Source organism: Puma concolor, chromosome B3, assembly GCF_028749965.1.
Source record: "Puma concolor isolate L17-30 chromosome B3, mPumCon1.1.hap2, whole genome shotgun sequence".
NCBI lineage: Eukaryota > Metazoa > Chordata > Mammalia > Carnivora > Felidae > Puma > Puma concolor.
In genome coordinates this window covers 62,784,275-62,797,660 of record NC_141672.1, presented here as the reverse complement: position 1 = coordinate 62,797,660, position 13,386 = coordinate 62,784,275, and the positions used below count along the sequence as shown (strand labels likewise).

The following is a 13,386-nucleotide window of genomic DNA, read 5'->3' as shown; positions in this document are numbered from 1 at the left end:
TCAGCTAAAATCTAGAACATCAAAGGATGATGTCAGGTTCTTACTTGCTCTCAATTAAGAATTTCTGCAAGAAATTAAAAAAGAACAACTTTCTAGAATTTTCCTCAAAGTAAAATGCTTAAGGGTTTTTCAGAAAATCTGTATCGAAAATAACCAGAACAGGGGCACCTGGGTGGCTCAGTCCATTGAACATCTGACTTCAGCTCAGGTCATGATCTCACGGCTCTGAGTTAGAGGCCTGCAACTGGCTCTGTGCTGACAGCTCAGAGCCTGGAGCCTGCTTTGGATTCTGTGTCTCCCTCTCTGCCCCTCCCCGGCTCATGTTTTGTCTCTCTCAAAAATAAAATGTTTAAAAAATTTTTTTAAAAGTTAACCAGAACAATTAACACACACACACACACACACACACACACACACACTCCAGAAAAACAAAATGAAATAAAGCCTCAAATCTCCAAAACAGATGCTGAAAAAAAAATCCTTTAGCGCTGAAGCTCTAATTCCAGAAGAGGTGATAGTATATACAACCAAAAGAAGAAAAAAGCCAATGAAGAGCAAAGAACACATAACTCTTACCAGGGGTTTCTAATTTCTTCAAATAGGAGACCAAAAGAGAAAAGAGACAGGAATATTTCATAACCTTGGAAGAAAAGGCAAGATAGAACAAGGGAGCATCCAGAGCCAGGAGGTCTGAGTTTAGGTCCTGGTCGTGCCACTGATTGGATGTATGACCACAGCTGCCATGTACAGTAGTTTGTGCACAGAAAAAGGGGTGTGTGTGTGTGTGTGTGTGTGTGTGTGTGTGCATCTGAAATCCAGCCTGCATCCCACTTGCCAAGCTGGACCTCTGGAGAGGTATCAGTCAGGAGAAAGGGCGCCTTTTCACAACTCACACAAAGGTAACATGTGCTAGCGGCAGCTCTGTGTCTAAATCACTGAACCTTTCATAAGCCATGGTTTTCTCATCTGTAAAATGGGGACAATGCTATCTAATCTCCCTAACTCATAAGGGAATTACGAGGATCAAAACAATGTGTGAAGCCCTTTGTAAAGTGCTATACAAAAGCCATTGTTCCTGTTGCACATAAAAATGAAGAGGAAGAATGGGATAGCATACAGATTCAAGGAGAGAGGGAATAATTAATGTTTTCCTTTCATGCCCCTTCATTACGGTTTTAAACATATTTGTATAGGGTAACAGACCAAATATTTTATTCATTTATCTCAGATTTTCATCATGGAAGCCAAAACGTGTGTGTGTGTATGTGTGACACACACACACACACACACACACACACACACACACAAATACTAGTCCCAAACTCTTCTGACTAGGAAAGCTAAAATCCAGATGTTCAGGTTTTTATTACTTACTATATGCAACCTTGCAAGTAATTCACTTTTTTGCTCTTCTATAAAACTCAGCTACATTTGCTGTCAGGACTAGTGTTCAGCAGTCCCTTGTCAAAAGAATTGATCAGCTATCAGCAGATCATGTTACTTAGATTATTCCAGAGACCAGTGGTAATAGTTGGGTTCCCAGCCCCCTAGGCTTTTCATGTGAGAGAACCAGGGGACATTTAAGGGCTGTTTAAGTGTCTAGCTATATCAAAAAGAAGCTGGAATAAATGAGTTCAAGAAAAGAGAAAAACTGCCTACAGTTTGCATGCATTAAGTTATAGTAGCTCGAGTGGCCAAATGCTTTTCTGTTTTAATTCTCAAGAGTGGAGAGAACTGCCGTCCCTCACATGGTACCAATGCTCGACACTGGAACAGCCAGCTGGCCCTCTGGAGACCACATTTTATTGTCTTTTGCTAGGAAGTTTTTAATCCTCTCTTAACCAAGATGTTTTCAAAGTTCAGAGTGACATTAAGAGACGACAGCAAGGCATTAAAAAAAATCTTAGCTAATATTAGGACTCATTCTGCCACTTCCTCCATTCAAGGTTACTTCACAGCCAACTTGTCTAGGCAGGAGGCTGGACAAGAAGTCTCCTAACAGGATCCTTCCTAGAAAAGAGGCATGTATGGTTTTAAAAATAACAGATACTTCTTCTTGGACAGTTTATTTGGCAGAGTAAATATTCTGAAGTGAACCTTTACAAGTTAAGTAACTGAAAAGTTGAAGCTCAGAACACTGCCTCTCTGGTTGAGTTTTGAGGTACATTTGAGAAGATAAACGGGGGGACTTTTCCAGGGGCTGGAAGGTACACTGTCAGTTAGAGGACCAATGCATATGTTGTTTTGCTTTGTTTTCCAGATTTGGTGGGAGAAAAAAATAGTGCATTTTCTCTCTCTTGGGCTCTTGTTGCACACATACTTGTAAAACCCATTTGGTCAATATAATCTGTCTTGTGAAAAGCAGCAAAGTCACCAAGAAGGAGAGGAGTGGCATGGAGAAATGTTCAAATCACCAAATGATTTTCTTGTAATAGCTGAGGTGTGTCACTGTTTTTTTTAAGTTTATTTATTTATTTTGAGAGAGAAAGAGAGAGTGGGGGTGGGTTGGGCAGAGAGAGAATCCCAAGCAGGCTCCATGCTGTCAGCACAGCCTAACTTGGGGCTTGATCCCACGAACCATGAGATCATGACCTGAGTTGAAACAGAGTCGGAGGCTTAATCGACTGAGCCACCCAGGCACCCCAACTGAGATGTGTCATTGTAACATCACTGTTCTCAACTACAAAAGGCCCTTCTGCATCTGACTACAGGGTGACTTGAAGTCCTATATTTATTTACTACAGCTTGAGCAAAAGCTGGAAAAGTGACCTGTTAGGAAATGTTTTAGGCATACTGACTTTTGCACAAATAGATACGTTCAGTATGTAGGTAAACATATGCATGTTTTGGCTTTAACAGAATCTTTGACAAATGTACTCTTTATTTTATATTCTTGGCCATATCTCATATGAGTCCTTCCACACATATCATTGTTGTCATAAATTCATCACCGGGAACTATAAAATAGCCAAATTGTGAGTTATTAGGAAGATGGCTTTCAACAAGTAGCTGAACATTGAATAACTCGAATTCATATTTTAGTAGCTGGGCTTGGGGAATCAAAAGGGTTTTTGTTTCCAGATTTTCCTTTATGAAATAACTCACACACTTAAGTATAATAAATACTCTCACTTACCAATGCTGGTGACAGTGACACATATCCTAGCAATTTCTTGTACTGCTCGAAGGTGAAAAACTGTGAAATAAAACCAAACCCAGAGATTTATAACAATTTCCTGCAACAAACCCTTTAATTGACTCAAATTTCTTTAGTCAATCATTATATTAACCAGCATTTTAGAAAATGATAAACCATCGAACATAGTTTTTAATCTGGTCTCGGGTAGTTACTATTGAATCTTACTTTACCATTGGCATTTTCAAATGCAACTATAATAACCTACAGAAGAGCTGATGGAATCCTTTATAGCAGTAAATGAAGCATACAGCTTCCATTTACCATGACCATTTTCAGTTTCCCCAGACATCAATAGACTTCTTTTTTATGGCAGTGATTCAAAATTATAGGCATAGAGACCTGAAATCTCTGGTCTCCTATGTTTTCTCTCTGAACTGCTTTCCCAGTGAATGCCCAATTTTCTAGCCCACTTGTAAAAGACATCCACTTCTCATCTTTAACTTGAATTTATATTGCTGTGTATCTCTCTTGTTTCATGGAATGTTTAAACACTCACTGATGACGAAGACAGCATGGTAAAACGGAGAAAGACCTAACGAGGTCAGCTTGTCCATCCTGACTTAAAGCAAGACTGTCTTCAACGTGAATAAAGAAAGAGCGCTGTTTATTCTTTCCTTTAAAATTTGATGATGATGAAGATTTTGTATATTCCTTCATTAGGTAACATGTAATAGAATTTTCTCTGCAAATAAATTTCTATGGAGGCAAATCTAATCAGACTTCATACAATGTTCCCCAATACATTTCTCTCCTCTCTTTCTGTACTCTGCATTTTGGGCAACGACTCTGCTTGATCATGATGTTTTGCTCCTGGGTGCTCTTTTAGGTAGCTGCCTATATCACTGATAGGGCACAATCTTAGGTCCTGCTAGGGTCTGATTTTTAAGACCCCAGAAATGGCACGGTCTCAAGTGTCTTCTACTCTATACTTTACAATCCAATAAAATGGGGGAAGGAAAAAAAGTGGAATTGGGGGTGAAATAATACTCTGTTGTTAGAAGGAGGTAGTTCCATGTAGACATGGCTCCATGAGTCGTTGGGTAGACCTAAAATCATTTTATCACTGGATAGATTTTGATCCTTTTAAAGACTCAGGAATGACTTTTGTGTCATGCTTCTATAGCTCAACTATGGATGTAGACTTTTGGAAGGAAAAGTTATTGTCTTAGGCTTTAAAGATAAGTTTTTTCCTTCGTTTTTTTTTTTTTTTTTTCAACGTTTATTTATTTTTGGGACAGAGAGAGACAGAGCATGAACGGGCGAGGGGCAGAGAGAGAGGGAGACACAGAATCGGAAACAGGCTCCAGGCTCTGAGCCATCAGCCCAGAGCCCGACGCGGGGCTCGAACTCACGGACCGCGAGATCGCGACCTGGCTGAAGTCGGACGCTTAACCGACTGCGCCACCCAGGCGCCCCTTCCTTCGTTTTTTAATGGTCATTATCATCACTATTCTTTGACAGTCACCTTGCTGGGGTTTGAGGGGAGCAGTCCTGGGACTGAAACCTGCCTATGCTACTTAGCTGTGAAAGCATGGGCAAGTCACCTGACATTTCTAGCCTTGGAGAACACAAAACTTACCTTCTAGAGTATTCCTTAAATAATAGAATTTAAGCGGCGCCTGGGTGGTGCAGTTGGTTAAGCATCTGACTCTTGATCTTGACTCAGGTCATGATCTCGCGGTTTGGGAGTTCAGAGCCTGCTTGGGATTCTGTCTCTCCTGCTGTTTGCCCCTCCCCCACTTGTTCTCTCTCTCTCTCTCTCTCTCTCTCTCTCTCTCTCTCTCTTTCAAAATAAATAAATAAAATTAAAAAAAATAAAATAACAGAATTTAAGTAAGGTTTTATGACATGCCTGACATGAAGAGGACTTTCAGAATATCCTAGTTTTTATTCTCTTTCTTTACTTTGACTAATAAAGAAGCCACAGATCCTTAGTATCCTTAGTTATTTGTATCACCTATGATAGCCAGCTGTGGTCCAGAAAACATGCTAAGGCCTTTGCATGTGCTACTGCATCGAACCCATACAAACCCATCAGGCAACAGGGTATAGTAAAACTATGATTCTCATTTTGTAGATACATGTCCTGCAGCTAGTGAGTGGAAGGACTGACACTCCCCTCCATAACTGCAAAGCCTGTGTATACTCTCAACCACAATACGTGCTCACTCATCGCTGAGCCGTGATTGTTGACAGTTTGGGATTCTCTGCCCTTGAGTTTTCTTGCTGTTGAGGTCTTGCCTTCCCTGACCCTAGAAGCTCACAGTCCCTCAATGCAGAAGATTTCAAACTTTTCTGACCACAATCTAGGTAAAAAGTATTTATGTAACACTAACACACATACACGCACACACACACACACACACACACGCACGTGCACGCACGAATGCAGTATACACTTATATTAACTGAAACAAAATATTGCTATAAAACAATATTTACCCCTTCACTATGTGTAATGCACTATGTTTCTATTCTGTTTCATGAAAAAAAATTCTGGTCATGACCCATTAACTCTAGTAACCACTAAGTTGATTTTAGGACTCATGTGTCATGGCCCACATTTGAAAACACTGAACATTGGGTTCAAGGAAGTTCTGGGATGGATGGACCTCACAAGAGGCCTCACTACCTGGTTCCCTTCCGCTGTGAGGAGGCGGTTTTGATTTTTGTCTTCCTTCCTTCCTTCCTTCCTTCCTTCCTTCCTTCCTTCCTTCCTTCCTCTTTCTTTCTTTCTTTCTTTCTTTCTTTCTTTCTTTCTTTCTTTCATTCTTTCTTTCTCTTTCTTTCCAATTTTCTGTAATTACGAAGGATTAAGGACCATATTGGGATCTCAAGGGAGAAGCCTGGGGACATGGACTTGGCCTGTCACTGTAGCAATTCTCACAGGGAATCCCAAGTCTATGTTTTGGGGCAATTTTAGGCTCTTCATTTCCCCATCTCTAAAATTGTTTTTAAAAACCAAACTACTATTAATTAGCTTATTGGTGCTCATCAGACTTTTCTGGAAACTTTCAGTGAATGCTAGGATGAAATGATTCTGGTTCCAGAGAATAAAGAAGCCCCATAGATCATAGTGATGAATTGTTAATGTACTGAATTCAAAAGTAATGAACAATATATTATCATATATTCTAATAAGCAGATAGTGCTTCAAATAAATAATACAGGATCTTAAGGAAGGAAAAGCTAAAATCTTTTAAAACAAAGTTTCAGTAATAGTAAAATTATGTAAATGTCATTACTATAGTCTGAAACCGATATTTACTAAAAAAAACATTCATTCATTCAACAAATATTTACTGAATGTCTCCCATGTTCAAAGATTAGAAGATATTACGCCAGAACTGTATTCTTAGGAACTAGGAGATTAGCTATTATTTTAATTCCTCTCTATACAACACTACTGCTTTATGGCTTTCATGATACTTCTTGGTAATTTCTCATTCACAACACTGATCAATGCATAGATGTGATAAAAGTACCCTATCATGTGAGATATGAGGTTACTCTCTAAGGATACAATTAGGGGGGTCAACATGTAATAAAGTTACCTCCCCAAAGTCATACTGAGGTGTGAATAAAGAGTTTTGAAAACATTCATATCCAATCAAGTTTTTGGGAATTCTGAATATAAAATCTGGAATCCAAATGAATTATGTCATACATAACCTATGTACTGGAATCTAGGAGTTGATAGTCTCACCTAGGGAGAGGGGCACAAGCCATACAGTCTACGGAGAAGTGTCAGGTTGTGGTTTGGCAGGGGAGGTTGGTACCATTTGCCTGGGTGACACAGCCCTCCAGCACTTTTCCCTTTGCTTTATCTCATGCTCACTAAGCAGTCTGATGACTAACCTGACCTCCCAGATATTCTGTTCAGGGATGCAGTTCAATTACCTGCAAACAGTCTGATCCACTTGGATCTTTCTTTTAACTACCTAAGCAGTGCTCAGACTAGGGCTGATTATTCCCCGCTATTGAGGCAAACCCCTTCTGAGTACTCCTCTTAATGCCCTGTGCATTTGGAGGCCCTTCAGTTTGGCTGGTGGAAACAGGTACCATTCCCAGCCCTATGTGCTTGCCAAGCACTGTTCCCCCTAATGCTCTGTACACATCTTTCCCAAGCCTTGCTAGTTTTCTTACATGCATGTACTCATCGGTTCTCACCTGAGTATCTACAGGGTCCCTCTGCAGATCATAGGAGCTCTCTCTTTTTCTGGTACTCCGTCCTGTGAACTCTAGCTGCTTTGCCCTCTCCAGCCCGTCAGCTGCATCTCATCCCAGGGAGTACACTGGGCTCTCCTTACATCTCCCCTGCATGACCTAGGTCTGGCAAACCTCTCAAGGAGGTAAGTTGGGGCAAACCATAGAGCTCATCTCGTTTGTTTCCTGTGTCTCTGTCCTTCCTTGTCTGATGTCCAGTGTCTTGAAAATTGTGGTTTCATATATTTTGTTCATTTTTATTGTTGCTGTTTCAGGCAGGAGAGTAAAATCTGGTCTCTGTTACTCTATCTTGGCTGGAAATGGAAGTCTTGGTATTCCAGAGACTGAATAGTAGACATGGGAATTTTGGGGAATAGGACAGGAATGTCTCCTGTTATAAATCAATACACTTTTTGTTTCTCTCTATATATGTTTCATTTGTGCATCTAACATTGACTGAGTTTCCAGTATGTGTAGACACCATGGCAGGTGTAGGGATCGTGGTGAACAGCCTTCACAATTTATATTCTTTCATGAGTCTGGTTAGTATTAGGCAATCCTTGAGAGTCTGTTCATGGAAAAACGGTGTTTCTAGACTTGTGAATCTCAAGACCAGACCCTGGAACCTGGAATGTGGTGCTTCCCATGTCCGAGGGACCAGGTGGTATCTTTCCGAGGTCTTTATTTCCTTCTGCTAACTGCAATACTAATTCTGTTTTAATTTGTGAAAGGGGGAAGTTTGATTTATTTAGCATCGATGAGTCTTCTTATTTTAATGATGCATCTCATTTCAAAGAATAAAGTACAGAAAACTTAACATTATTTCTGATTATAATAATGATTGTAATTGAAGTTTCAGTACCAAGGAATACACACATACATATATATTCACAGACCATATGTACATATACATATGTATGTGTGCATGCGTGTGTGGGTATATTTATATATATACATATATATGGTCTCTGAATATTTTTTCTGAAGTGAACTTTGATGATATACAATGAAGCAGTTTATGATGTATGAAATCATTACAATCAGATGATCACTTTTCTCACAAATTCTAAGATAAATATCTATAAAACAAATGTTTTCATGAATCGTATTGAAAAACTAGTGCTATCCATCTGGCAAAGATACACTTAACTCCAAGTTATACTTAAAAAGCCAATGCACTTACCATATGTCTCAATAATTTTAAGGTAAAATTGACTTGAAACAAGATGTCTGGGACACATATACCATATCCAGTTGCCCAAAAGTTCATCTGTTAACCATTGTTCTGGCAAGGAGCATTGCTTTTTTTTTTTTTTTTTTTTTAAGTAGAGACTAACTCAGTTTTGTAAAGCTCAACTTTTTTTTTTCTTACATAAAAGACTGTTCAACACTGATAAACTTTAATCCTCTTCAAATTTAAATTAAATTTGTCTCCAATATACAATCTTAAGGAAAAATATTCCAGGAAAAAATTTAAGTATAATTTACTTCATTTATACTGTAAAACACTGAACAAATGAATATATTATTCCATGGAGACAAAGTGACTTTCCTTTTGAAAGGAACTCTGCTCTGTTTGTTTACTTGGGCAATCTTTTATCAAGTGAAGCCATTTCATAATTCAAGTCAGCCCTCTTGTGTACTTTGGTGAACTTCTTCCAGATTCTTTACTGTGATTCAGATCCTTATAATGAAATTTGTGTTGAAGTAATAATATAAGATCACAAAAAGTACGGCAACAAAGGGGATACATTTATAGAGAAGTATGTTTTAAAGCTTTGTTTTCTAAATTCTAGACTCGAATTAAACCCTATTAAATTACGATTTTGACATAATGTAAAAGTTTGGTGTCTGCATATCTGTTATTTTCTCCTAAATGTTAACTTACCCTCTTAAGTTACTGAGTAAAAGTATATAAACTGTCCCTTGTTACCTTTCAGGAATATTGGGAATACATATTGAATAATGTATGTGAAAAAAGCTTTATGTCATTAGTTGGAAAGGAAGTCTTTCGGTCTAAGTGTATGTTATCCTTCTTATGGAAAGACAAAGCCGTATTTGGTGATGTCACTGGTCTGGGAGAGGGGGCACTGCCAGCCAGAGTCACTGTGATCAGGAATTCTATCCGAGAGAACATATATCAAAGACTGATCAGATTTAGTTCTTTCTACCCTGGGGGTCCTGCCAGATCTCCATGTTCCCATCCAGACACTGAACCAGTAAGTAGTACATAAACCTCCATAGTTATGTGGTTAAAGAATGGAAATCGGCGTAGTGGAAGTAATAATTTTGTAAAAACCAGAATAGAGAATTTTAACAGAGGAGACTGGGGTTGGGAGGCGGGGAGGAAATGAAGTTAGCATGCCAAATAAATGTGTTATACGAGAATCATATACAAAGAAATATACTCTATTAGTTTGCTCTGTTCATAAAATGGAACTGGTTTAGGGAAAAAGGTTTTTCTACCACTCTTCCCTCCTCTCCATCTCTCTCTAATAATTATTGTTCCCAAGGAAAATTTATGAATTGCTTTGAAAAAATGTCCAAGCTATTTTGTGGCCGCTGTGGTTCAATTACATGAATTTCATTCACCACTGTAATTTTTGTATAATTTCCTCATCAGAAGGGAGTGCCTTTACCTGAAAAAAAAAATCCACAAACCAATATTTGAGAGAGTGACCACGCCTAATTATAATAAAAGTTATGTTATAATTTCCACATTAAAATTTTTACCATCTTATGTTCAGTTCACATTAATGACCCATAGTTTGTTGTGGGATGTTTTAGGGCTGAAGGTGTTACTGCAGTCTATTTTCCCTTGGTGGAAAGGTATACAGAGCTTACCTTCACTGCTCTTTTTGGTGTTTCAGCCAAGATGGGTGGCAGAATTCCCTTGTAAAAACCAAACAGCCTATTGGAGAAATAAAAGATTTTATGTAAAGGAACCAGGCAACAGGTAATTCTGCCTTTGTTTATGGACAAAACAACTAATCTTAAAGTATTCCCAATTATTCAATGTAGGACACCAATCATGAAGTCCTCTCTTGTTTTAATTCTAAAGTGCAGAGATTATGAATTCTAAATTTTTTAGCACTATGAAATTCAGAAGAATAAATGATACTGAGACTGGAATCCCTAGGTACATTGCTAAACACAACAATGAGTTGTACCTTACAGCACTTGACCTTACTCACTGTAAGCAATCTTGAATTTTTTCCCTCAGTTGTATGGTAGGTAGCTGTCAACAGTTGTGCATTTTCTCCCTTTTTACCAAATGAGGTTAGAGTTATACCTGAGACCTGAGCCCACTAGACCAGAAATTCCTGAGCTACCAAGGGACACAAATCCTTAATTTTAGCTTTACTAACACAAAGGAACTAACAAGCTCTATGGCCATGGAATCTGGGCTCCCAGCCTTGTCTTGAGTTAGTCATAATTTTTTAACTCCCTTGATGGAGATAGAAGGTCAGGGACATATGTTGCTGACAGAAGAAATGTCAAACTTGCTTGCTGACATGCAGTCTTAACAGTACCCGAGATGACACTGTTGTTGCCAATGTTGAGGGACTTGTCATATATTCAAATGTTTTTAGAAACAAACAAAAAAACAAAACCAAGATCGAGTGCCATATGCTTAATATAAGGTTCATAATGTCACCACTTATTTCATATTAGATTTTAAGATCCAAAATTTTCAATTTTGTCTGCCTGGAAAAAATTATATATGCCATACACTCATTTCTTTTTTTTTTTTCTGTTTTCTGTTTTCTTTTTAAGTAGGCTTCCCGCCCAACATGGGGCTTGAACTCATGACCCTAGGATCAAGAATCAGGTGCCCTACCGACTGAGCCAGCCAGGTACCCCTGCCATTTACTCACTTTAAACCTGAAATACATAAATAGAATATTCCTCATTCTTTTCTGAGATAATCAGTTTTATTTCTTTTTTAAAAAATATCTTTTAATGTTTACTCATTTTTGAGAGAGAGAGAGAGAGACAGAATGAGCAGCGGAGGGGCAGAGAGAGAGGGAGACACAGAATCTGAAGCAGGCTCCAGGTTCCAGGCTGTCAGGGCAGAACCAGAGGTGGGACTTGAACCCACAAAATCATGACCTGAGGTGAAGTTGGAGGCTTAACCCATATATGAGTATAGAAAAGGGCAGGACTCAAGTGTGTGCATTTTAGGATGTCCATTTAACATGGATCTGGAGCTTCTCTGACCCTTCAAGCTTCACTGCAACTTTCTCTCTCTCTCTTTTTTTTCATTTTTTAAAAATGTTTTATTTATTTTTGAGACAGAGAGAGACAGAGTGTGAGCAGGGGAGGGGCAGAGAGAAAGCGAGACACAGAATCCGAAGCAGGCTCCAGGCTCCGAGCTGTCAGCACAGAGCCCGACGCGGGGCTCGAACTCACAAACTGCAAGATCATGACCTGAGCCACAGTTGGACGCTTAACCTACTGAGCCACCCAGGAGACCCTCTTTTTTTTTTTTTTAAGTTTCTTTGAGAGACACAGAGACAGCGCAAGTGGGGGAGGGGCAGAGAGAGAGGGAGAGAGAGAGAATCCCAAGCAGGCTCTGTGCTGCCAGTGTAGAGCCCCACTTGGGGCTCAAATACCCAAAACCGTGAGATCATGACCTGAAAGGAAAAACAAGAGTCTGACACTTAACCAACTGAACCACCCAGGCATCCCTCACTCCAACATTCTTACATTGGGTTCTGCTTCTAGCTGTGCTTCTGGAATAAGAAAGTTAAGAAATTATTTAGCCTAATCCACTTTGCCACCCAAACTAATGTGGTGAACTCTTGCTCTTCCTTGATTCACTGGCTTACAGAGCATACTTCAATTAGGAAAGCAAAGGGCTTGTTTTACAGCTTCTAATTGATAGCTCCTTGAGGGCTGAGTGTGCATTAGTGTGCTTACCCCCAGAGTGATGTGTATATGTAACCAGGACACAAATGTTTGTTAAGCATATGGATTTCATAAAGAGGAAGAAAGGAATCAAATGATCCCCTGATATGGGCTTACTCTACCCTCTGTTTTTTAAAAAAATGTTTATTTATTTGTTTTAGAGAGAAAGAGAGAGAGAGCATGAGTAGGAGAGGGGCAGAGAGAGAGTGTGAGAGAGAATCCTAAGCAGGTTCCATGCCTCCAGCACAGAGCCCAAAGCTGGGCTCAAACCCACAAACCATATCATGACCTGAGCCAAAATTAAGAGTCAGATGCTCAACTGACTGAGTTGCCCAGGTGCCCTGTCTAACCTCTGTTTTTGACTTAATGGATAGTGTTAGATTTATGAATAGGAAATAAAGCAGACACGTGATTTGAAGAACCATGGAAATTCATACTCCTACCTCCTTTCCATTCCAATTTCAACTACTGACGCCTGAAATTCACTTCTAAAATTTAACCATTCTTTATCATTTAAATTTCATTAGAAATTAATTATCACATAATTTTCAGTATGAGAGTGACTAAGCATAGCTTTGGTCTTCCCAGAAGGTAAATGTGATTTTCTTGAGCAGAAGTTCTATATTTCTAATGAAAGACATTAGTTCTGTTCTTTCTGTGCTGAGTTTTCCATATCTGGAAGATTATACCTGGTTTGGGGGAAAAATTAAGAACTTTTAAGTAAGTAATGCTTCCATAACTGAGTGTTCCTGTTAATAACAGAGGTACTTGAAAACCCATAGAACAGAGAACAGTTATAGGAAGAACACTTGCTCAGCCTGGAGAAGAACAATCATAGGGAGAAACATAATGAACGTGATGATCTCTTGAAAGGTGAGCATGCAGGAATGAGATTGGACTTTTCTGTTTGTTTCCAGGTGGTAGAACTAGGACCAACAGGTGGAAGCAAGAAAAGACAAATTATTGGCCCAGTAGGAGCTTAATACAGGAAGTACTCCTAATAGTCAGAATTATCTGGACATAGAATGGTCTCTCCTGAAAAATGATGAGTTCTCCTTCATGGCATGTGG

The 13,386-nt window shown here is 39.1% G+C and overlaps 1 protein-coding gene across 3 annotated transcripts in view; it reads right to left on the bottom strand.

Annotated features, from left to right (window-relative positions):
- SLC25A21 (solute carrier family 25 member 21) overlaps positions 1 to 13,386 on the bottom strand; it is a 480,482-nt gene that overhangs the window by 47,086 nt on the left and 420,010 nt on the right. For 2 of the 3 annotated variants that reach the window (XM_025919643.2, XM_086709898.1), the window contains exons 4-5: positions 10,250 to 10,316; positions 3,137 to 3,196 (exon numbers count right to left, since the gene is read on the bottom strand). In XM_025919643.2, coding sequence (XP_025775428.1) covers positions 3,137 to 3,196; positions 10,250 to 10,316 — 127 coding nt within the window. The remainder of the gene's footprint in view (positions 1 to 3,136; positions 3,197 to 10,249; positions 10,317 to 13,386) is intronic. The other variant, XM_086709897.1, reaches the window with a different exon arrangement.